The sequence below is a fragment of the Pagrus major genome, chromosome 9 (assembly GCF_040436345.1).
Source record: "Pagrus major chromosome 9, Pma_NU_1.0".
NCBI lineage: Eukaryota > Metazoa > Chordata > Actinopteri > Spariformes > Sparidae > Pagrus > Pagrus major.
This window is the reverse complement of record NC_133223.1, coordinates 25405333-25431022: the sequence shown is the minus strand read 5'-3', so window position 1 is coordinate 25431022 and position 25690 is coordinate 25405333. Positions and strand designations below refer to the sequence as shown.

General features: G+C 40.5%; 1 protein-coding gene across 1 annotated transcript in view; it reads left to right on the top strand.

Annotated features, from left to right (window-relative positions):
* The window catches only part of lrp1bb (low density lipoprotein receptor-related protein 1Bb), a 288538-nt gene that overhangs the window by 192909 nt on the left and 69939 nt on the right, over positions 1 to 25690 (top strand). The window contains exons 32-44 of the mRNA XM_073473505.1: positions 2272 to 2421; positions 7868 to 8008; positions 8124 to 8249; positions 8459 to 8590; positions 11788 to 11922; positions 12110 to 12239; positions 13492 to 13618; positions 13746 to 13897; positions 14551 to 14675; positions 15385 to 15756; positions 19273 to 19462; positions 21950 to 22154; positions 25076 to 25268. Coding sequence (XP_073329606.1) covers positions 2272 to 2421; positions 7868 to 8008; positions 8124 to 8249; positions 8459 to 8590; positions 11788 to 11922; positions 12110 to 12239; positions 13492 to 13618; positions 13746 to 13897; positions 14551 to 14675; positions 15385 to 15756; positions 19273 to 19462; positions 21950 to 22154; positions 25076 to 25268 — 2178 coding nt within the window. The remainder of the gene's footprint in view (positions 1 to 2271; positions 2422 to 7867; positions 8009 to 8123; positions 8250 to 8458; positions 8591 to 11787; positions 11923 to 12109; positions 12240 to 13491; positions 13619 to 13745; positions 13898 to 14550; positions 14676 to 15384; positions 15757 to 19272; positions 19463 to 21949; positions 22155 to 25075; positions 25269 to 25690) is intronic.

Below are 25690 nucleotides of genomic sequence, written 5' to 3'. Positions count from 1 at the left end.
CTCAAACCTGCCCTTCTGCTTCCAACACTGATGTCTTTTTTATTGACTGTTGGATCATCTTTTAAGCACTCATATGTGGACCTCGACGTGCTTCTGTTTATGTAGTTTGTAATAAGAAATTGTAGATGCACTTCTTCTGAGGTATTCCAGTCAGACACATGCCATTTCGACTGATCTGCGATGCTCTCAGCCAAGGGACACTTAAGGGACAAAGGAAGCGCCAGATGCAATTCTGCAGAATCCAGTTTTCTCTGGATTAGATATTTGTCTAATTAAGATTTTGCGTAATCCTTTGTAAATCATGAAGCTTAGCCTGTGGTCGACAGTTTGAAACAGATATTCTTGAAATCGGTCTTCTTCATGTGTGTTGTATAGAGTATGGGAAGCTCAGGGTAAATTTGCCTTGTCGCTCGACTGAAAACAGAATTTAAGAATGACTACTAGGATGTCTACTGCTGAAATAAGAAATCAAATAGTTGACCAATGACATTTAAGAGAAAAAAAACAAAAAACACAAGAGAAAAGGACTATGTAAAACCCATTATTCAGAAACCTAGTCAGGACAATGAAGAGGGTGATTGTCCACAAAAAATCCCTCAAGCATCTGTTGCGTAGGATCAGCCTGTCGGTGTTCAACTGGCAGTCTGAAATGTGCAGGAGTGTAGTACTGGAAAGGAATCACTGAGTCGTGGTTGTGGATGTCCTCTGCTGTGGCACTAAGGGAGGCGATCGATGTAAGATTTTCTTGTTGATGTATTATTGAAATCTGGGGGCACTGAATGACCACCAGTATTCATATCTGACAATATTCAGGGAAAACCAGGCATGCAGCTTACGCAGCATCTTAGATTGTAGATATGTGAGGACACTTAGTAATTCTTGCTGATATGTGATAGAAGATGTATTTTTTAAAAAACAATCTTGTTTACTGGCTCCTACTTACAGGATATTTATTATATTTCATTGGGACCATTGATTCGTACCAGTTGCCTGATTTTAAACATATGTTCTTAAGGCAACATTTCAGTAACACTTTATAGTAACCATTATGTATAAATGGTAAGTTTATGGTTAATTAAACTAGAGTTAATAGTTATTTCACTGTTAACAAACAATGAAATGCTTTAAAAATAATTCATTAAATTATTGTTGTATTGTTAATTCATTTATAATACTTTGTAAATGGTTTATACATACTGTGCAGTTAAATAAACTTCATTTGGTTGGCAACTATAGTGTTGCAACTGATGTTTATAAATCTTTGCAACTGATACATGATTTCAACTATGAACTAGTTAGTAAGTTAGTTTTATTAACTATAAAGTTAAAATGTATTAATGATGGTTATTTAAAGTGTAACCAATGTGTACTCTGTACTCTCTTATACTCTTCTTTTTTTTTAGTGTAAGCCTTCCCCACATGATGCCTGCCTAAGTGAGCAGTTGTAGCTTGTTTCACCAAAAAACAATCAGCTTGTCTTCATCCCCGAAGGCCTTTTGTCACATAGCTCAAGGTCAAACTCCCTCTTTGTCACACAAACAGCTCCATTGTCTCCATTGTGTTTTTTTTTTCATTCTCCTCGGCCCGTCAGCAATACAGATAGCAGGGGGCACCGTATTTCACCGGCTTCATTTATGATTATGGGTTAGACCTGGGGACAAGCGTAAATTAATGACGCATTGTGACTGTGAATCTGCCAAACATAAATCCAACACATGGTGGGAGACAGTGAGTTATCCAGCGGTCCGCGATTGAAATTGCTTTCAGTCCCCCACCATTCACTGTGGTATTGAATGAAAAACCTTCATGTTAGACAGGGAGGAAAAAGCAGTCAGTCTCACTCCTGTTGGGTTTTTTCACGCCAGTTGGAACTCATATAAAGAGCCAGCACAATCAACACATGAACAATTCTATTATCCCTCACTCAACCACATGCAAAGAAGCTGCAGTATGGAAACGTTAAGGTAATGCAGCTCTGAAATGTGCTGTTGAAGTGTGGTGAAAGTGAAACTCCTGTTTCTTTTGCACCTTCTCAGTGCTGCATATTCAATGTTGTCAAGATTTGTAGCAGAGGCAGCTTTTTTAGTGGTAATATATCTCAAATGTGAATATTTTAATGAAAATATTATATTTTTTGCATGTTAAAATGTTAATCTTTTCTTCTCTACAGCTGCTCTACAGTGTTGAGTGTTTGAGTGTTTTCCTTTTAAAGTCAAGGTCTGTATCCTAGTGTCTAACCTGCCGTCTTCTCTTCATTTGTCCTCCTCTCAGGTCTCTCAATTGACTACACTGCCAACAAGCTGTACTGGATAAGCTCGGCCAATGGCACTATCAACAGGTGCAATCTGGACGGCAGTGGGCTGGAAGTGCTGGAGACTCTAAAGAGGGAGTTAGTCAAAGGCACAGCTCTGGCCGTGATGGGTGAGTGGAGCTTGTCACGAGTGCATCAGATTGCCATTGGGGATTAGTCAGAGAGTGTGGAGGGATTACATCTTTAACCAGTTAAGTGGCTGTAGAATGGAGCTATCCAGCCAGCCCTCACAACAGTTGTGCTTCACTTTGCGTGAAGTGGCAGGGGCATTAGATAATTAAAACACAGGCAGCAGTGATTGATGATTGATTTTCTCACCCTCTCGTAATGAAAAGGTGGGAGGATGTTCATTATGTGTTGATTCCCGGTATCAGTGCTGAATCCAATGTGTCACACCATCCATCACCTCACAGGTTCATTTAGAAATCTCCTGAAATCTAAGTCAACATGTTGTGAAAATAAATCTTACCTTCGGCTCACATTACAACAGCCTTTAGCTCCCAGCGTCTCAGCTTTTATCACCTTGTCCACCTTTTTCTACAAGCTTCCAATTAGGGCCATATGTACATGTTAACTGGAACACGTCCTAGTTCTGCCATTACACCATCAACCCTCATTAATCGTGTAATAACCAATCAGGAACAACCCACATTTCAAAAAAAAGTTTGAAAGTGAAAACAGAAGGCGATTATTTACGAACAAACTGTGTTTACTGACACATGAGCCCATGTGGTAATATCCTTTATACCATTATGTGTTTCACAAAGTGGTGATCCTCGCTGCGTCATTGCTTCTGTCACAGTTACACTGAAAGGACCTAAACACAAGACACACAGGCAGGCAGGTATAACAGGAAGCGAGCTTTAATGAGCTGTTTGTCCAAAATCCAAAATCCAAAAGTCCAAACAATAAAAGGAGAGGCAAAGGAAACTACCAAAGTAATACAAAAACCGAGGACAAACCAGGAAACCGCAGGAGATACAGGACTGATGTGAGGACAAAAACAGGATGACAACAGAACGGACGTAAGGACGAAGATAGGCAAACCAACCGAGAGTGAGGGAACAACACAGGCTTAAATACAAACTAAACTAACGAGGGGATGAGGTGCAGGTGGAGAGACACTGAGAACAGGGCAGTGCTAATGAGGCTGATGTGAGACAGATGTTTGGTGAAAATCAGACTGGGGAGAAGCACAGGAACACTGGAGGGAAACAGAACACTGGGAACAGGAAGTAGAAAGTGACAACAAGAGGATATAATTACAAAATAAAAGAAGGAATCTACAAACCAAAAAGCCCAACCCATGACCGCTTTTGAACTCCTGAGCCTTTCGAGGATGCCTCTTTCATACCCAATCATGATACTATCACCTGTTGCTAATAGCCTGGTTACAAAAAACTCTCCCAGGCTGCTGTGTTTCCTGTCCCAACTTGTTTGAAAAATGTTTCTGGCATAAAATTCAGATTATATATATTTACAAAATAAATTAATGGGTTAAGTTAATGCAGTAAAATAATAAACATTATTTGTACTATTCTCAATTGAGTGTAAAAAGCAAAAAGGATGAGCAAATCATCACATTCTGTTTTATTTTTTACACAACATCCTGATCTTTTTGGAATCAGGGTTGTATTTGTGTTGTATACCTATATACTTTGAATGTGTGACTAAAAAAAATAATTAATCTCTTCCTCTTCTTTAACACAGCAGATCAGAATTTGAATTTTAAATTGTCTCTCTTCCACTCTGCTGCAATCTTGAAAATTGGGAAGCTTCCCAGCGAGCTATGCGAATGCATTTCCCTCGCCAAGATTGGTAATGAGACGGGAGCAAACATACTGAACAGAGACTTGTTTGTTTTGTGTGTGTGTGTGTCTGGACCAAAGTGTAATTTTTTTTATTTTTTAAGGGGAAAAAAAATAAAATCAAGAGTGTTGTCAGGGTGATACTTTGTGTTCTCGAGGCATGTTATTAATCACAGCAGGCTTTCGTTTCCTGTGTGGTGGGTATCTGTCAGCATGTGCAGAGAGCATTAATTGCACTGTTACAGAATAACACAGCAGTAGCAGAATGGATTCCAACTGTTAGGATTCTGCAACTCCAGGCCAGGTCTTTTTGGTTCATTTTTTATAGGCATTTCTCTCAGTAAAGACTATGGGGGACTTTTCATTATATGGACGATGGAGACTTCATTATCGCATGTCACAAATGGGAGATAGAACTCAAGGTGACATAGACTAATGGCTTGGCTCCTGCACAGTAGCAGGTACAGCAAAACAGTGAAATGATGTCTGCGAGTCTCCATCAATCACAATTAATGACATTTTGTTATGTTGAGGAAATTGTTTTGAATGGTAGAATGAACAGCCGTATTGTTATTGTACTTTGTTAAATAGAAAAATTTCACAGTGGCTCAACAGTACATGCTGCATGGTAATGAACCACTATATAGAGAGGATAGTGATCTGGTGGATTTGTCCATTTATACCTGGATCCGTGCAAAGAAAAGCGGTTTAAATACCCATAAGACCTACGCTGAGCTTTTTATATAATCTTGGCACAAGATCTATAAAAAACTGTAAAGGTTTTTAATGTTAAGCTTAGCGTTTAATACCACATTAAACAACTAACAACCCTTTTCACTCTTCACAAGATTATACGGCGGCAGTGACTGAACAGTTTCCGTTGAAGCACATAATTGGGATGCCTCATTGTGTGTTACAACAGCACAGTTCACTGCATATTTATATGTACATGTATTTCAAACAAATTGTACCAATTTAACACAAAAGCTTACTATATAAATGTTGCTGAGAATCTAATCAAATCCATGTTATTTATACAGCCCAAAATCACAATCACATTGCCTCAGTCGGCTTTACAATCTCGATTCAAGCGAGGAACAACTTACAAGAAAAATGGCACATTTAAACGTCTTCATAGCCTGAGATTAATATTTTGCATTTGCTGTAAATTGCACCTGTTGCTTGTTGTATGTCAGACATTCAGTTTCTCATTTTGGACCAAGATGACTTCCTACTTTGCTACAGACCATTGAGCATATACTTGTATGACACACATTTTCAGTTGGAAATAATGCTTTGGGAACCCAACAGGACAGCAGCCAGACATATCATTTTCCAGCTTCTTTTGCTGTTGGCAAGTGTATAGACTGTTGGTGATGCCTGTTACTGTGAAATGTCCCATCTGATGGTGTTTGGATTGTCTCCATGGTGGAAGATGCAATTAAGTGCATTTGCTGACCATTCGCTCTGTAAGTTTGGCTGTGTTTGTCCTTGCTCCATATTCTTTATCTCACTAGCTCAGCTAACTATTAAAAATTGGCTTTATAACTAGTATTAGAAGTACGAAACGGATATATAATCTGCTATGCCCAGGGAATAGCTTGTTAGGTATTGTCAAGTGAGCATTGGTAATTAAGGGCTCTTGTGTACTCTGTGGTAATTAAGCCAATCTACTTAAATTAGTATTAATCAAACAACCGTTCTACACTCGCTTCTGGTCTGTGACGGCCTGAATGATCAGTTGGTCGTGTTTGAAGTGGTTAAGGTTTCTCCAAATCAGCGTCAAGCAAACAAGGAAGGTTTGAGTTCTATCACGATCTATAGCTCTCATCACAGCAGGAGGCGAGGACAGGCAGAGGTTATTCTACTGCAGTGATGCCTGTAGAGTGCAGCTTTTAGAGAGGAGTCATCTTGTCTCCAATTGCTGCAGAATAAGACACCTAATTTCATAAAAGTTTCACAGTGATTCATCCACAATTGACTGGCAAAATGAAACCTATCAGTTTCAGAGAGCAAAATGACTGCAATCGATCAAGAGAAAGATTTGACTAGCAAGAAGCTGCGTGTTAAAACAAAGATGTTAGGGTGCTTTTGGCTTCCTTTGGCTTTCTCATTTTGCCTGCATTAGTCTGATTTCATTAGTCTGATTTCATTAGTCTGATTTCAACTCAACTGGTCGAAAAAAATTACAATGACGGCACTGTTAGTGGCATAAGGTTGATCCACTCAGGTGCTAGGGCTCCGTAATAATTGGATTGGCTTGAGGGAAAGGTGAGGGCTTCCATTCAGAAGGTGTAGGTGATCCATCAGCCTGGAATCAAACTCGCAGTTGAAGTGGAAATTGAATATGATGTGCCACAAGCGAGCAATCAGCTAGCCAGCGCTCCCCGCGGCTTCAAATTAACACAGGGTGCAAAGCTAATCTAGGCTAGCATGCCCTCCGGGATCAAATGTTTTGTAAACTGCGTGTCGACTGTCATTCTCACTCATGGGAGTTTGTCTGATTTGAAGAAACGAGTTTTACGCTCCCTTTAAGGGTAACATTGAGCCTGAAGCTATTGATGCATCTGGGAATTGCTTCTGTTTTTTTATTCTAAAAAAAAAATGAAAAAGGTTGAGATAAAACAGTGTCTCACCTTCAAGGGATTGATGGTGTGCAACCTCAAGGGCACAGGTTTTTGTTGTTTTTTTTAACTCATTGAGGTATATACCCCTTTTAGCCTATTTCACTGTTACTGTATTAATATGAATTAAATTATGTTGTCTTTTTAAAGCATTCCTCCTCAGTATAATGTTCCATTTTTATAATCTTGGCCCTTTCAAAAAGGGGTAAAATCAGGTCCATATCCACCTCATTTGCAGAGTCTATTTCGAAGTGAGAGGAGCCACCTGACTCTTCTCCACTTTGCACTTCAGTGGGATTTTAAAATTGAGAGTTCCTGTCACGTCTGTAGAGTCTGTGGCAAAGAGCCTGGACTGTGCATCACTGATTTCTGCTGAGGGCAGAGATGGGGGGGTTGGAGAATAGTTTGGCGGCGGCTGTGTGTGCCGGGGTCAGGAGCCTATTGTGCATGTGCCTCTTAACAAAGACACACTCATCACTTATGCTCACACCGGCAGCACTACCGAAGCCTGGAGGTTCACTGTCACACAGAGCCAGACAGGACAGTGAATTAAACATCTGTGCACAGTGAAACATCGTGACACTCAACAGCTACAGTACAAGCTGCCCTTGTACCGGAATGTGTTTTGCTTTCAAAGATTGGCTTATGCAGTATGGTTTTATGAAATGAAAGACAAAGATAAGGAGATTGTGCCTCAAAATAGCTGAATGTTTTTGCATGTTGTATCACCAAAAATAACTACTTAGCACTCCGTATGAATCTGCTGAATATCAATGATAAAAAATAATGTGAATGCATAAATATATATATAAAGTATGTGTCACTCTCCCCAAAAGAGTGCACGGAAGAGCTGTTATCACAGTGAAAGCGTTTCCCAAACATCAAAGTAACTATATTTCAAGGTTGCAAGATGCACGCATTATTGTCAGCAAGTGGGCAGAGCAGGAAGCAGGGTATGTCACACTTCAATCTCAAATCAGCTCAGAGAATGCTTCAATTATTAAGGGGCTGTACGGCATAAGAATGCCATCCTTGGTGGATTAGAGTGAAAGCCAAAGGAAGCCATGTGAAGTGCAATTTACCCTCGCCATATTTTTTTAAGCAAATGACATTGATGGTTGCAGGTGGCAAACTCTGGTGGGCAGATGAAGAATCTGCACAGCTGGGAACGGTTACCAAGAGAGACGGGCGGAACCTTGTGATCCTGAGAAACAAGACGAGCGGGGTCGTTCACATGAAGGTGTACGACAGGGAGGGTCAGAAAGGTAAGCAGGCTTGCATGTATCTCACACACACACACACAAAGAGGTACAGACACAGACACACATACACTTATGGTACCTTACTTCTTGCCTTATGTTGGTTGTGCTTAACATTCAGGAAGAAACCCGTGCCAGATAAACAACGGTGGCTGCTCACAGCTCTGCTTCCCCACTTCTGAGAACACCCGCAGCTGCTCCTGCACTGTTGGCTACAACCTGCGTAGCGACCGCATGTCTTGCGAAGGTACGTTTCCCAAAATATGCTCTTGAGAGCAGCCGATATGCTCTTATCAGCATTTCAATTTTTTATGACTGCAGGTAGAAATATACATCTCTAAAATCCTCCTCCATTCGTTACTCTAAGTGTGAAGCAATGCACTTACCTTTGGTCCATTTAATCCATAAACAGGTCAGAGGGCATTCATAATTTACAATGCTTTATGCGTTCTTTAGGCGTTGATTCTTTCCTGATGTATTCCATCCATGAGGGAATCCGAGGAATTGCGCTCGACCCAAATGACAACAGCGAAGCTCTCATGCCAATCACGGGAACACTGTTTGCCGTGGGAGTTGACTTTCATGCAGGTATGATAACACGCAACACACAGAGGAATCTTCATTGTTGAATCAGTGTTTGATATTGAGTTTAAGGCAGACGATGTGAAAAATCCACTGAAGATAAAAGAGTTGTTTTTTTTCTGACATATGGTTAAAATTAAAAGATAAAAGTAAATGGCTTTTACTGAACATTTGGCTTGCCTGTAAAACAATTCTGGAATTATTTTTTAGCTTGTTTTCAACTGTATGTATCCAGTATTTGGATATTATTATACAGTATTTTCCACACGCATATGCAAAGTATTATTATATAATATTACACAACACTCGTGTGTTTTCCCACAGTTCAAACCTTTCCCTCTCAATCTTAAATGAGTGGGAGGGAAAGGTCTATGTTATAGTGGCTCTAACCTTTTGAATAATGGTCTGCGTGCCTGTGGAGTGCAGTGTAGATGAAAGAGTAATAAGTTCACATTACTGGGGAACCTCAGCATAAATAACTATTTCCTTACAAGCCTCTGAAAATATACTAATACAAAGCAATTCCCAAGATATTGTATCAAATGAAGGTACGGTAACGCGCATCGCAAAAGACGAAGCCGATAGCTGCTGTCGTTTGTTACATCCCTGCTTCCTTCTACGTAATATATATGATAAAAATGATGCATTTATTACACCAGCAAATGCTATGAATATACTATAGGCTGGTAGCATTGCATATATGTAATAGGGCTGCCACTGAGGCATGATAACGAAAGCTGCGTAAAGGAAAATGCATAAGCACAAGCGAAAACAAAATACATACACAAACGGGTTGATATTCTTAGGATTTGCAGTAATTCTTCTCAGAAAAGCATAAAAGCAGCAGCAGATAAGAACATGTGCGTTTGGGTAATTCAACATGTATTCCATGACTTTCCTTTGCAAAAAATGGGAGTAGGAAATGTAAATGTATAACAAAGTTTGCTGTAGCTGATTTAATATTCCTAACCGTGTGTGTGTGGCAGAGACAGAGATCAACAGACATCCCCTGTCACTTGAAAGGGACTATTATCTGCAGGCTATCATCTAATGAAGGGAGCAAACAATGCCAGAACACCGTCTGCAACACCAAATGAAATTACATTCAATAGATGTCTGATGAGCTGAAATACTTTTTTTTTTACATTTATTTACATTTTTATGGTCATTAGGGCTCAAAGTAAGAAAATGTTGTTGTTTTTTAGCCACAATCATTTGATGAGTTCACCAAGTCGGTCCAGACTGAAATATCTCAACAACTACTAGATTGATTGCCATGAAATCTGGTCCAGATGTTCATGATTTGCAGATGATGAATTAATATTACTTCAGCGATCCCCTGACTTTTCCCTCGGTGCCCCCATGAGGTTGACATCTGTGGTTTGTGCGAGTGAAAAGCCTCAACAACTATTGGATGGATTGCCACGGAACTCAGCACACACATTCATGTCCCTCAGGATGAATTGTAATCACTGTAGATGTCCCTTCACTGTCCCTCATCTAGCGCCACCATCAGATCAAAATTTTAAAATGTACTTCTGTTATCATGAAGAGCTTCCCAGTCTTAGCTGTACATTTTTATTATTAACTAGAATGGCACTCAGTAGAGTGCATACCTCCGCAAATGCCCCAACAGTCCCCCTTTTAATTCCATCCAGCCAAATCAAACTTGAAAGCCCTACATCTCTCTAAATTTTAAACCAGCTATAACTGTTTTATCATAATTTTAGCACACTAGATCTGTAACAGCCAACCACAAGAACAACAATACAATTCAGATGGAATCATAATCTACATTGTGTTTTGGAAGAATAATAGATTTTTTTCTAAGAAACTGCATCAAATTATACTCACTCACTGATACCAGCAAACAGACATGTGTGAAAACATAACCTCCTTGGCTGAAGTAATGAGCAAACGTTCGCATGCTAACATGCTAAACTAAGATGATGACATTATACCTGCTCAACATCAGCATTTTAGGGCCATCATTGGGAGCATGATAGTATGCTGACTTTAGCATTTAGCTCAAAGGGCTACTATGTGTAAGGAAGAACAACCTCTCAGACCCATTAGCATGGCTGTAGACTTCAAATCATGTGATTCCTGTGAAACTAGAACTTAGATCCAGAAACTTTATTGTCTATCACACAAACAATTCCATGAATAAATCAGAGCAAAATGTGCAAAGGGTGCCCTTTAAATAATGAATGTAAGTTAATGACAGAAATTTGCAGTAGTCTCTCTAAATCAACCACAAGGGGTGTACATGCTGTTATCATGTGTATATATATCATGTATAATTCTTGCACTTTACTTAACACGTGCTACTGAACATCATGGGACGCTCATTACACAAGTAATTGTCATGAGCCAGACTGCTGTGCAAAAGCTGAGAGCCTGAAATCTAATTCTGAATCTGAGTGACTTCAAAGGTCGATAGCAATCTTGATGTCTGACCACAGCTTTTAGAAAATAGGAAATAAGCAGAGTCCGAGCCAAAACCTGGACATGGCCCAGGTACAGAGCAAGATTGCCGATTGTCCTCCCCTTTATTACTCTGTGCAGGTGAACGTGCAAATGCATTAGAAAGCCCATCCAAGAGCAGCAGCCAATAGCTCACGCACATCATTTACATGTCATTACAGAATCCAGGCTGCCAGAGCAGAACAGATGAAAGCCCCGCAGCTGTATTCTGTCATATTTGAGCTACGTGTTAACAGAGTGTGAAGGCAGCAGGAACAAGGAAGTGCTAATAAACATATAACGCCACCTATACTCCTAACAACCTGTACAGAGCCAAGCTGACAGCCACACGCAGAGATGCTCTTGAAGACTGCACCATAAATAAATTACGCACTGTTTTATGTGCTTATGTAATAGGACTGTAAAATCAGAACGGGTCCATAACAGTTTTACCAACACCATGTTTTGCATGAAGCAATATACTGCGTTGTAAAAATTTGGCCCACAATTGCCTTTCCCGTTCAGGCCCTGTGTGTCAACAAAGAGCTGTGGATGGACTGTGTGGGTAATTTTCGCCATCATACTTTATAGTTCCACACAACCTTTGGTGAAATGGGCCGTGCCGCAGTAAAATGTGCTTTCATGAGCTGCTTTGTTTGAGGGCATAAATACTTTTGTGGCAGCCACATTCATCATCAAATTTTCTCCTGTCATTAACCATTTTGGATGGTTTGCAGGAAATGACACCGTGTACTGGACAGACATGGGCCTGAACAGAATATCCCGAGCCAAACGTGATCAGACCTGGAGGGAGGACATCATTACTACTGGCATCAGTCGGGTGGAAGGCATCGCTGTCGACTGGATTGCTGGTTAGTGACACTCCAGGGCCTGGAGTCTGATACTTTAGGCTGTCAAGCTGGTATGGATTGGTTAAAACTGGTTGGGTTGCTAAAAAACATCAACAAAGTTCAGTATCTTCCACATAAAATCATTAGTTTTAGTGTATATGTATGTTCATGATGAGACGTTCATGAGTTGTTGTTTTTTTCTTCACAGGGAACCTGTATTGGACAGACCATGGTTTCAATCTAATAGAAATCTCTCGTCTGAACGGTGCATACCGCTCAGTGGTCATATCTGAAGGACTTGATCAGCCGAGAGCCATTGCTGTACATCCGCAGAAGGGGTAGGCCATGAAGTCTTTGTGTTTTCATATTTCATATTTATGTGCACTATTTGCTGTAATCAGTTGTACTATTAACACCGGTGCAATGGTTTCAAAAGCATTTATTGTAGACAGAAGCCGTATTTACATTTGCCTCTAGAAACTCTAATAATGAGTTTGGCAAATGGTAAATTCAAACGGATAGCTGACTGATCAAGCTGACCAGTATTTCTTCAGTACATAAAGTGCATATTGGTTTCTGCATTACTGCCGACAGAGAAGCTCTAGTTTTTCAGTACCATTAGTCATTTTCTATGGAAGCTGAGAACGGCCTTGCTTGCAATTTCTTTAAAAAATTGTATTTATGTCATAATCTGGAGGTTTCAAGTTAATTATAGCCTTATCTCAAGAAAGCAATCCTTGCTATCTTGAGTTAACGAGATACTCAGCCTGTTATGAGAAACCAAAAAGTTGTTTCCTCCTATTGCTTATAATGATTAACAGAAGTGCCATGTCAGCATGCATGTGTCATCATGGTGTCTTGACAGCTGTAGCAGCTGATCAACTGATCAACCCATCAGGTTGTAATTAATTATAACTTTCTATATCCTATCACGTATTCTAATTAACCATAATGAAAATACCATCATATCAAATTTCCAGGGAAACATTCTTGCGTTAGATGACTAAAGCGGATGAGAAGTCTGCTTTAAAACTCCCAAACCCATTAAACAGAGCCGTGCGTCTTTGTTATGGGCCACCTCTGAAGCTTATGACGTCATTTCCTCATATTAAATTGTCCTTTTATCTTAAGAAATCTGCCTTTTGTGTTCTCCAGATAACAAGATAAATTAGCCCATTGTCACGAGAAAAATGAGCTTTGTTATCTTGAGATAACGATAGTTAATTTGTGATCCTGAGGTTAAAGCATTTAGAAAAATTAATTGCAAGCACGGCTGTTCATGGCTTCCGTACCTATCTTTCTTTAGTTTAACAGATTTTATTTTGTCTGTGTGTATTTATAATTATTCACACATTTTATAGTATTTACAGTATTTACAGTTACTGTCATCTTGTTTATTGTTCCACTTTAAACAACATACCCCAGTAGAAAATGTTTGGTTGTTTGTGGACCAAACCAAATTTTAGGGAACAAAAATATTTGTTTCCTTGGACAAAAATCACGTATTTCTAAACTGTATTACCTCTTTTTCATGAACACGCTCTAGTCCAGAAAATCAGTGTGTTTGTGTGATTCTACTATGCTGGCCAGGTATCTGTTCTGGACTGAATGGGGCCAGCACCCCTGTATTGGCCGCTCCCGTCTGGACGGTTCAGACCAGGTTACCTTGGTCAACTCAGGCATCATGTGGCCCAATGGAATTTCCATAGACTACGAGGTACAGTTACACACAGACGCACTCCACACCCACATACTGTAATTCCTACCTCATCTCCCTTGAGGCTGATATATGACTTTGCCTACGAGGTTCACTTTGTGATATGCATTTTAAAATTACTTTCCAGGAAAATACATTATACTGGTGCGACGCCCGCACAGATAAGATCGAGAGGATAAACCTTGAGACAGGTGAGAGCCGGGAGATTGTACTGTCAGTGGCCAACGTAGACCTTTTCTCAGTGGCTGTGTTTGGGCCTTACATCTACTGGTCTGACAGGTAATTTATTATTTTCTTTAATGTGCACACATGAAATGGCCTGCAAAGCCTGCAATACTAACCTGACTGTAACCTTTCCCCCCCAAAGGTCTCAAATGGAAGTATTAAGAACAGTAGTTTGTCATAGTGAGGGTCACTGCCTATTTTTGCAAATACTCTAGGCAGAACTCGGTGTCATCTGCAAGGGCAAATTCATCCTCACCCTCCTGTAAAATCAGCAGCACAGTTAAATTTAATGAAGCCTCATTTCTTTTTGTGAAGTTGGGAGCCTTATCCATTTTTACACACATGCGTTTTATTGGATCCCTGAAGCAACAACAGACTGAGACAGGTTTTGAACTATTGGGAAAGAAATGGTTTTTAAATCCCTCATGACGTATCGTATTTTTCGTCATTTATCTGTTTTTAACCTGTCTTACAGTCATCTCATTCTTTCCCCTGCTCAACAAGAAGCTTTAGTGTGTTTATCTTCAACTACTTGAATTGTATGGGAGGACTGGGTCATCGCAGTCTTAGATTTTTCTTGACTTTTGTCAAATAAATGATCTGCCTTTATATCTATCTAACTTTGTCCTGTCCCTGCCTCAATGTAAAGTCAGAATACTGTCCTCTCTGAAACTTCAACCACTTCCTTTGTCTCTCTTGTACTTCAGGGCTCACTCAAACGGTTCAATCCGACGTGGCTTAAAAACTGACACCAGTGAGGCTGTGACCATGAGGAGTGGTCTGGGGGTCAATCTGAAGGATGTGACTGTCTTCAATAGAGGCAGAGAAAAAGGTAGAGGAATCTACTTTACAATCTCATTGACTACCTTTACATGCACAGAATATTCTGGTTTTTGCCATCATTCCAGAAAAGACCATATTTCTACTAAGCTGTATACGTGACTAATAGTGAAAATAAATATTCCAGTAATGTTCCTGTTTACATGGAGCTGTGCATACGCTAACTGATGCGCTTCAAAATATGGAAAAACAGAACAGCTGGAGCCACTTTTGTGTCAAAATAAGATTTTCTCAAAAATGTAACCGATGGCAGACGGTGCAAACACTGCCTCCTGCTTTCCATTCTTCAACCACATCTTGAAAAGGTCGGCTTGGCAATATATGAGCATATCCAAAAACCCTGATATCCAAATCTTTCATAATGTTTGCAAGTAGGTGTGTTTCTCATTCCAACCACACAGGTGTGCTTTTTGTTTGGGCATCCATCTCTGGTAATCCAAATGCTCTGTATACACGTCCAAACAATGCTCCTAAAACCTGAATAGCGTCATACCCAGCATGTCTTAATCTGAACACAAGCTACATTTGGAATAAGGTCTAAATTCAGAATACTGTCATACTCTGAATGATATTGGAAAACTAGTGCATGTAAACATGGTCAGTGATTATAGATTTGCTATTGTCACATACAATTCAAACATGATTGCTAAGTGGAAGAAACTGAGGCAAACCAGTAACCGAACATGTTTTGGGTTTTGAAGGCACAAACCCCTGTGCCAGGAGCAACGGAGGCTGCCAGCAGCTGTGCTTCCACCTGGGCAGTGGTCGCCGGACTTGCTCCTGCGCCCACGGTCGCTTGGCAGAAGATGGCTTTGCCTGCGAGCGCTATGAAGGCTATCTGCTCTACTCTGAGAGGACCATATTGAAAAGCATCCACCTTTCGGATGAGAATGACCTCAACTCACCCGTGCAGCCATTCGAAAATCCTGCTTTTTTCAAGAACGTCATTGCCCTGGCTTTCGACTACAGTCAGAAGACCGCTGAGACCAACCGCATCTTTTTCAGTGACGTCCACTCTGGGAACATCCAGGTGATTAACGATGACTGGACAGGAAGATCTATTATCGCAGAAAGTAAGTGTATTTCACATTACCACAGTGTGTACTTTTTTCATTATTTGTGTGTTATTATATTATTGAAACAACCATCCATTGTCCTCCGCACACATATTGAACACTTACACATGCACTAATTCCACCAATTCAAATGGGGCCACAATTAACATTTATTTGCATTAACGATTAATCTGCCAATTATTTCATCACAACTTCCAAAGTGATGTCTTCAGATTGCTTTTTTAGTCCAACCAACAGTCCAAAACCCAAAGACTCTTCATTTACTATCATAAATGACAGAGAAAAAACATAAAATCCTCAATTTTAAGAAGTTAGAAGTCGAGAAGTCGATTATCGAAATACTTGGCACTTAATTTTCTTTCAAACGACTATCAATTAACTGACTTATTGTTGCAGCTCTAATTAAACGAGCTTTATATTTGCTACATTTTGCCAGTTTCACAGTGGCAAGATTCAGCTGCACGTGTTGCATGTCTATTGATCTTGAGAATGCCTTGGCATGATGAAGTACAGGAGGAGTAGTTGGAATTATTCAGCTGTTGCTTCCAGCCAGCCGTCTTTTGTGCTTTTCATGGAAAAGGTGTGCGTCGATTTCAATCAATACAGCAACGGCCACGAGACGGCTCATGCTCCACTTTACTTTTCACATGTAACTGCGTCCCCAAGCATATTTTTACGCCCCAAGTCTGTTTTCTTCTGACTTAGCTGCATTGATTGTGTAGTGGGTTGTGGGCGGTGCCAACATGCTTTAATAATGCACATTGACACTGTGGTCGAGCAGATCCAGTACAGACACTGGCCGCTGACTGCAGCTGCTGCTGTTGTGACGAGCTGCTCTCATTACCTCAATGGAAAAGGTGATATTTGTATTTCAGTTTTAATCAGATGGGACAACCTTTTTAAGATCACAGTATTCCCATTTCATTAATAGCACCTCATCACACCCATTTCCTCCTCCACTCCTTCATTTTTTACTGCCAATGCTCCTCTGAAAAGACCATTTAATACTGAATCATCAGGGTATAATGCCCATGTTTGAAAGCTCTCTGCTTACTGACTGTCACAGATTGAACGACGCGACCAATCCCTCTCTATTCCTTCACTAAATCTCAGTCAGTCCTGCGTTGATAAGCATGACTGGCGTCAGATGAACAGCGAAAGCCTCTGTTCTGCTCGGCTAGCATCCTCTGCCATTCTGTGAAGCTTCTACTGGGAGCAGAGCTCAGCACCTTCCCCACCCCCTCCTCACACTGGGAGACTGGCAGAGTGTTACTGATCCACTTCCACCCACCCACCACAACACTTCTTCCACACCCCTGCTGAGGGAGCTTTCTATTTATTTATTTATTTATTTAGCTTTGAGAAATGAACAAGCATTATTAAGAACCATCTGTCGTTATTTGTAAGTGTCCTTCACAATTTGGCTCTTGCAAAATGCAAAACCAAAGCGGTGCAAATAATTGATTCGAGGACAAATTAAATGATTGAATCCAAAATACTTTGTACTTAAAAAAACTTACTTATTTTAAATACTCAATAACTTTGTGGCTTTTCAAGGCATGGCCACAGTTTGTACAGTATGCAGCTACATTGCATACAACTGTGGTAAGATAATATGACCATTCCTGGTTCCAGTTAGTTTATTTGCTGTTGTGAAATCAGCCATCAGGTCCGTCTGGGTTATACTCCCTGTAATGAAAGCACCACCTTTCAGCAGCTTCTAGCCCTGTACTGTGTACAAATGCAGGACTCTTCTATTTCCCTCTCAAAGTTTCTGCCTGCATCCCTTTACTGAGGAAAGGTGAAGATGTTAATCATCCATATTTCCCTAATTAAACTCCATGTCCCCCATTAATTACTCCCTTGCCCTGCCAACAATTTGTGAGAAACTCCAAGGTGCCAGACGGCTTTTATTGCAAACTATTAATTAGTGATCGGCTGACGCAGGTAGTGTCTTAAGCATTCTACAGCATGCTTTATAGGTCTTCAGATAAGAGGATACAGCCAAATGCTTTATCATTGGCCACATGTCCGCCATTATGACAAATTACTGTGGGGTCTGCATCGACGCTCAGGCCCAAGATACATGTGGACACAGATGTTACATGAATACTACTGCAGTGTCAAATTTATTCAAGTTTCTTTTGAGCTGAGTTGAGAGGAGTGCGCTTCTCTTGTGGAAGATAATCTCTTGTTTTGTCAAACAATAAACAAATGCACTTACACCTGGAAGAGTTACACATGGACAAACACACACAGAGAACCTGGTTCATGCAGGTAATCTTTACAAAGCCCTAACAAATCCCATTTCCTTTCCGGTTGACAAACTGTGATATTAGACAGCTTAGGGTCCAGTGGCTTTGTAGAGCGTGGCTCCAATTTTAATAAATGTGCTGCATCACTGTAAGAAATAAACTTCTTGTTTTTAAAGGAAATTCAATGCTTCCTTTGTCCATTTTTTTTAAATTCAGGGATTTCAATTGCAACCAGAAGGAATTATTTATATTGGGAGTACATTTTTTATTTGTTTGTACTGGTTTGGCATTTTTAAATTGCTTTGTGCATGGTGTCAACATTTTTCACTGCTACAGCATGTACAATATTCACTTCAATTTCCTCTCCCAGGATATAATGGAAACATCCCCCAGTCAGAGGCTTCCACAAACACCCTGCAGTGGCCCTCGGGGGAACAGTAGCCATATTCATGAACATCAGTACATGACAACTCGACGGCACTGTATTATTATTCCATCCTTCTTCAGATTGACACATGCGCAATATTGAAACAGCGGAGGTCATATTCAGCGGGCCCTCTATGAAACCATCGCCAAAAAACTTCAGTTAATAATCAAGCAGGAATATGGCCAGGTTTTCTGTCTGTGATCACTGTCTCTCTCTGGAGGCTCTCTCCCTGTCAGTCACATTTTTCACCAACCCAGGAGGCTACAAGGGCCTTTTCATATTCTGTGTTTAGGAAATTGGTTGGCGATGAAAACATATTCAGTTTCTGAGTGACTGTTGCATCAACAAATAGCTGTCTGTCCAGGGTAGTGAGGCATGAAGTCCTTTCCTTGTCAATCACCAAGGAAACATAATCCCAATTCCAACACAATTGGAGTCTGCCATCTGTTACAAGCAAAGTCAATATTTTTACCTAAATCTGCAGGAGGAAACTTTGCAGTTTAGTTGCCCAAGATAGCAACAAGAGTTAACTTTTTTTTCTTTTTCTTTTTTAATTTAGGTAAATTTCACCTTCCAAAGACATGCTAAAAAAATAATATATTATTCAGTTGGTCTCTTATTCTGCAATGACACATTCATATTATATACTCCATGCATACTCCAGGTTTGTTGAAACCATACTTGTGATGTAGACTGATAAGACAGATGTGTTTCCAACATTAAGATCTGTCCTTCAGGCTGTGTTTTTACTAAACCGTGCTTCAATGTGGTGTGCAAATTAGTTTAGTCAGTTGGAATTTCAGCAGAGGTCTTGTGTGTCTGCTCTTTCAGATGTGGGTTCAGTGGAGGGCCTGGCCTATCACCGGGCCTGGGACACCTTGTTCTGGACCAGCTCCACCACCTCCACGATCACTAGACAAACTCTGGATCAGACACGAGTCGGTGCCTTCGAGCGGCAGGCCGTTGTCACTCTCTCGGAGGAAGACCATCCACATGTCCTGGCCCTGGATGAGTGTCAAAAGTCAGTAGCTCACCATAAGTCTGTAACCCCTCCCTTGTTCACTCTCTGTCTTCTTTTCTCTGAGCTATAATGTGTATGCTGATAACACCATAGTTTTTTTGCTCTTCATTATCCTAGCCCTATTTAACTGAATCAAATCAAAGTGAGTCCAGGGTTTTCCCTACCATTACAGGGCTAATAAAAGGCTCAGCACTGAAGTGGTTTTGAACACCAAATGAATGTAAAATTAGTGTTAAGGGCATCAAAAGTAAGTAAAAGACTTTAACAAGACCTGGTTGTAGTTAGTCCCAAAACTTTTGTGTTTAAGCTTTTTGGGTGCTTTTTATCTATCTGCTCTAGCTTTTCCAACTTTTGTACTCAGAAACCCAAATAAAAATGGTACAGCATAATGTGAAACTGCATTATTAAACTGCATCATTAAAAATGTGAAATTTCTTTGGGGTGGACCCCCCAACCCCTGACAGAAAGGTACACCTAAGTCGTCCACAAAGAGGGGGGAAACACTTGACTCATGGGAAAAAGCTGGGTCCTATTTAATAATCCAAAAGGGTATATAGCAACATAACAGCATTCTGTCATTTAAAAAACATTACAAAAGTCAGGCCTTTTCTTTCTCCCTGAGAAACAGAGAAGCTTGTTGCGTGCACTTACCTTTTATTAGTTTGGTCCAAGATTTTAAGATTCTACCCCTGTCTATAAATCTATTCATGGACTATATTGTTGATCTGCTGCCAAGATATGTCCCAGGTAAAAGCTCTCAAATCCACCCATTGTCTACTGCTCAGTGTAGCAAAAATGCAGACAAATGGAATTGTCTCCCTCTGGGTCTGAGGACAACATCATCAATTCAGGCTTTTAAGTGCGTGCCGTGTCTGCTGTGTGTACCATATTCCCCTTCTTTCTGAAACGCTCTACTTTTGCTCCTGTCTCTTTAAGCCCCCCCTTCACAAATACCTAGTTTACTTTGATTGGTCAGCACACACACGCCTGAGCCAGCACTGCTAACAACAACAGAGCAGTGCTTAACCAATTCTTACATGGCAAACTAGCCGCCAGGCATAAATTATGCAAAGATATGACTCTGTGACGTACAGTGTGAAGTCACGTAAATAAAGGCGAGACTACGAATGAGACGTTTCAGAAGCAGTGTTGTCTGTTAGGAGGTTCTGTTGGTGCAAACTTTGACATTTTTAACTTTCAAGATCTTTTACATGCACAAGAACCTTTATATAAAACACTGGAGAGGAAAAAATAATAATGTTTTTGTTCATAGAAATATGAGATAATCAACAAAATGAAACCTTTGGTAGAACGCTTTGTGTTGTTATAAACACATGACACTCATCTTGGTGACTTTTTAGCTAGGATCCCTTCAGTGTGGGGGCTTTGGTGCATTATGCTGTTTGGAGCTGTAATCTGACATAACTATCAAGTACTTTGTGTTTGGTGAGCATTTTTACACCTCAGGTGTAAGTGTTCTGATCACTTCAGAGCTGTGCCAGTTTTAAAAAAGCTCAGGAAAAAAAGGTGTTTTCTGTTGTTCAAAAAATAGCGCTTCAGTATTCCTGTCACTTCAGATTTAACACTTACTTGCATATTCATGATGATAAAAATGTGACTGTGAGCAGTCCTAAAAGAGTGAGTATCTTGCTCTTCCTGTTGTACTAACTAAATTAATTTCTTGACCTCAGACTATATCCTTGGTTGGCAATTTGGCACCATATCCATCCCACTTGAGTAACACTGTCTAATAATTAGAATTCGAACTCAAGTGGCTAATTTGCAGTCCCTGGATGTGACTTCTGACCGCAATCCTTATTACTGCGCAAGACCGCAATCCTTATTACTTCCATGACTTTATCACAGTATGAAGTGAGAGCCCAGAGGCTAAAAATGCTTTTTATACAATTTGAAACATATCTACCTGTTTGTTTGTTTTTCTACGGTTTATCTACATTGCTGTTTATTTGAAATATGCACCATCGACTTAGCGAACCCAGATATAAATCTTTCATTTATTTACTCTGTTGCTCTTACTTGTGTTTTCAATGTCCCTAGAAGTCCCCACAGAGGAGAATAGGAATAAAATGACCTCCATCTCAGGGATTATGTTGATGGCTGACTGACAGCACTGCAGAAACCTTCAGCAATTTAATTCACTGCAAGAAGATTTCCCTGTTTATTAGTGTTGTTTTTTTGCCTGCATGGCAGAGAGTCCCCTGGTTGACATGGTGATAGAGCAGCTCTTATAAAATGCCATCATTCCTGCTCCCTGATTTAATTTCAGACTACACATATTTGTTTTGTAGTTCCTTGTCATGGTGTTGTGAATTCATCGAAGTACGAGGTGAACTAGAGCTCCTTTTGGAGAGGGAGAGAGTCTCTGATGACATCCGCACATTAAGATGAAGCCACTTTGCGAAGGGAAAAGATTAGTCTGCTCGCTAGTAATTAAATGTTTGCTTTGGCTCTCCTCTCACACTTTAGCCTGATGTTTTGGACCAACTGGAATGAGCAGAGACCCAGCATCATGAGATCCACCTTGGCGGGCAAGAACATGAGGATTATCATCAGTACTGACATCCTGACACCCAATGGACTGACTGTGGACCACAAAGCAGAGAAGCTCTACTTTTCAGATGGAACCCTGGGCAAAATTGAGAGATGTGACTACGATGGTTCCAGCAGATATGTGAGTATAAAAGGCAATTGTTTTTCTTCTCTGTAAAAATGACTTTTTATTGTATTTTCTGTCATTATACAAGGCATGAATACCGGTTTGATAACAGTTCCACGTTTTTGTATTGCACCCTTTAAAATTCCCAAGAATCAAACAATGTTTTTGTGAAAGAATCTCAGTGACTCACCAGAATCTATTTGTCTCTCAGTGATGGAGATGTTTCAATGCAAAACATCTGAGAAACATGGCACTTATTCAGGGACAGAATGTCAGATTGATCTGCCCTTTTATCCTGAAATGAAACATTTTTTTTTTTTCTGTCGTCCGTTTAATCTCCAATCCCTTCTGGGCTCCTAAAATATGGTCCTCCATACAGCGGATAGGATCAGAAATACCTTTGATGCTCTTTCTGATACTTCATCTCTGAGGGTACAGATGGTTTCCTTAATCACAGAAGTCAATCCCTGTGAAAGTAAAGAAGCTAAATGTGGGGAGCTCTTTTTTTGTCCCCGAAAATGTTGCATGCATAATGTAAAACATCCTAACTGGATATATATCTTCTGTATTCCAGCGTTTAAAGGATTGCAGTACAAGGATGGTCTTTTTTTGCTATGGATTTCAGTTTTTGCTTGACATGACCTCTGCAGCTCAGCACCTTGGCCCATCTCAATTAGTTACCCATATGTTTGCTGAGCTGGGTCACAAGGCTCAGAAAGTCTTCACCTTTGGGTCCCCACCAGCCCTTGCTGCAGTCTAATCCTGCTAATGAAGGCTTTGCTGTGAGACCGCTCTGGGTGCTGATTTTCCATTCCAATTAAAATGTGTAAATTAAACCGAGGTAGCTGATTGTCAACTTCAGCACTTAGCCAAACTGTGCTTTGCTAAAATCTGGAGACAACCCATCCAGTATATACAAGAAGCTTACTGTGGAGATGGAGGCTTAAGGCTTGTTGTCACTTTAGTGTGTCCTGATTGTTTTATTATTTTGGACACTGATCTGATGTGTTTAACTCAGCAAAAATTGCGAAAGGCTCCAAGATTTCATTTTGGAATAAAAAAAAAATGAGTTTGGTCTGACCACAGACAGAATAAACCACATTATAGAACACCAATTTTGTATTGAGTCATATTAATGCGGACTTGGATGGGAGTGGAGTGTCCTCAAGGGCCCAGCTAACCCTCTTCACTGCAGCAGTGTCATTACATGCTGTCAGTGTGGTTAGCGACAGAGAAGAACAGGAGCTGTGGCATAGCTTACTCCCCCGTGCCATTTTGAGAGTGGGGACCCATGTTGTTAATGAAGGCAGTGCTTCACAAAAGGGCAGTGGAGTGCATGATGAGGGAAGATGTCAGTATGTTTAGCGGGGGAAAGATGCCATGAAGAGAGGGATTTGAGAGCTACCTGGAAATGGTTTGTGTCATTTGGGTTCAATGTCAGCAGTGTGCTCTCTGGGGATGTTTATGTTTTATTGAAAAAAAAAAAAAAACAGGTATATCAGGTAGATCTGTTTTGAGTTTGTCGTCATGGAAATATAATTAACTAATACCGTTTTACACCAAAATTAGCGCATATATGCAGTTCTTTTAAACGCAGGAAAACCCAGTTAAATAGGTGATTGATTCATTTCCTATTGCCAGTAGAGTTTTAGTTTTAGTTTTAGTTTTTTGTTGTTTTTTTCCTCTTCTCTTTCTGGTGACACATTCAGTGCCACAAACACTCCAGGAAACAGCGAACAATAGGAAGCAGCACAGGAGACACTGGCAATGTTACAGCGGTTACTTTTTTATATCTTTTACTCATCTCTGTTTCAAACTCGACACAGACTGAACAACGCTCGAGCATTGCTTGAACGGAGAGGAATGGAAAACTCTCTTTGCACCAACATCTGGAGCTTCTTGCATCATAGCATCTCATTTTGAACAGAGCAAAAATGAGCCTGTTCACCCGGTTGTTATGTTTCTATCACTGCTGATCAGATCGGCAGCTGATAAATCCCCATCACTACTGCAGAGTCGTTTGACCAGGGAAAGAATGTTGGTTGTACCACTTTCCATCGAAGACAACGGAAAACAATTTATGCACCAAAGTCCGGAACTTCAACGGCGTCATGGCATCACAGCAAGAAAGTTACTTGTCCAGTGTGGAGGAGGTATTATTCTCACATTGTTGAATAGTGAGAGGGTGATAAGAATGAATGAAATATGTCCACATTTACCCGAAACACGAGTTGATCACAAAAGTAATGAGTTGTGGGCTGTAAGCCTAATGTCTCCCAAACCTAATTTCCTATCAATACGTTCCATCCTAACACATCTGGCTTTCAATCCTCCCCTCTTTTTCCCTGTCAGTCTCTGTCTCTCACTGGCCTGTTGTTGCTTCCACACGCTGGGCTCCTTTAATCAACACCTGTCCTATTAATCCCAGTATGGCACAGGGCTAATGTGATGCTGCTTACAAGCCTGTCCCACTTAATGGCTGAGACTACCAAGCTGCTGGAGGCCCTGATCACCCCCACACACACCCACACATACACACTAGCCTGGAGAGTCCCACAAGGAGGCATCTGATGGATTCCTGCCTCCCTGCCAATGACACTGTCATTTACTCCCCCAACATCTGGGTTAAGCATTCACGTGGGCGGCGGGGGTGATGTGTTGATTAATGAGTCGAAACATCATTCTCCGCATTTATTCCTCGGGTCACGCTCAAATTCTCTCGATGCTTTTTCCAGCCAGATCTTGAAAAGAATTATTGATTTGTAGAATATTGATGATATGAAATGTATAAATTCTCCTTGTTATGACGTGTGTGATCTCTTCTGACATATTGAATCACTCACATGCTGTAAAACGTGCTATTATCAGAGCAGAAGCCTGAAAAGAATGATGGAACACAGTCCTAACATGAGTGTTCTGCTTTAAAATGTTTTTAGGTCATAATTAAATCTGGACCTGGGAACTTCTACGGGCTCGCCATCTATGCAGATTTCATCTACTGGTCGGACTGGGCCCGCAGATCTGTGCTGCGATCCAACAAGTACACGGGTGGTGACACCAAGGTACTTCGAGCAGATATTCCCCATCAACCGATGGGAATTATCGCTGTGGCCAGGGACACAAACAACTGTGAGTATTTAAACACCTGGAGATGAGCTTAATTTAATGGCCATCGGGATGCAGTGTTGTGTTGGCAAATATTTGTCTATTATGTGTTTGCAGGTGCCTGGCTGCTCATGTGTGCGTATAGGCAGGAGTGTATACATGTGCATATTCATTATGTTAGTGTAGTTTAGGGCAATAGACCAAAATAAATATGTCGCTGTATGCACTTTCTCTGTAGCAAGGCGAGAATAATAGAGGAAATGTTTTAGTTGTTCTTTGTGGCCGGCATACCATTTCCTCCCCTGACTGGCTTCACATTTTTCAATACAGCAGCACTTTAGGAAGTAATAAAGCCAGACTTATTCGAGTATTTGAGGACGATTCCAATATCAACATTTTTCAAATTCATCACAAATGACTGTTATCTTTTGTGTTGTCAACCTGAG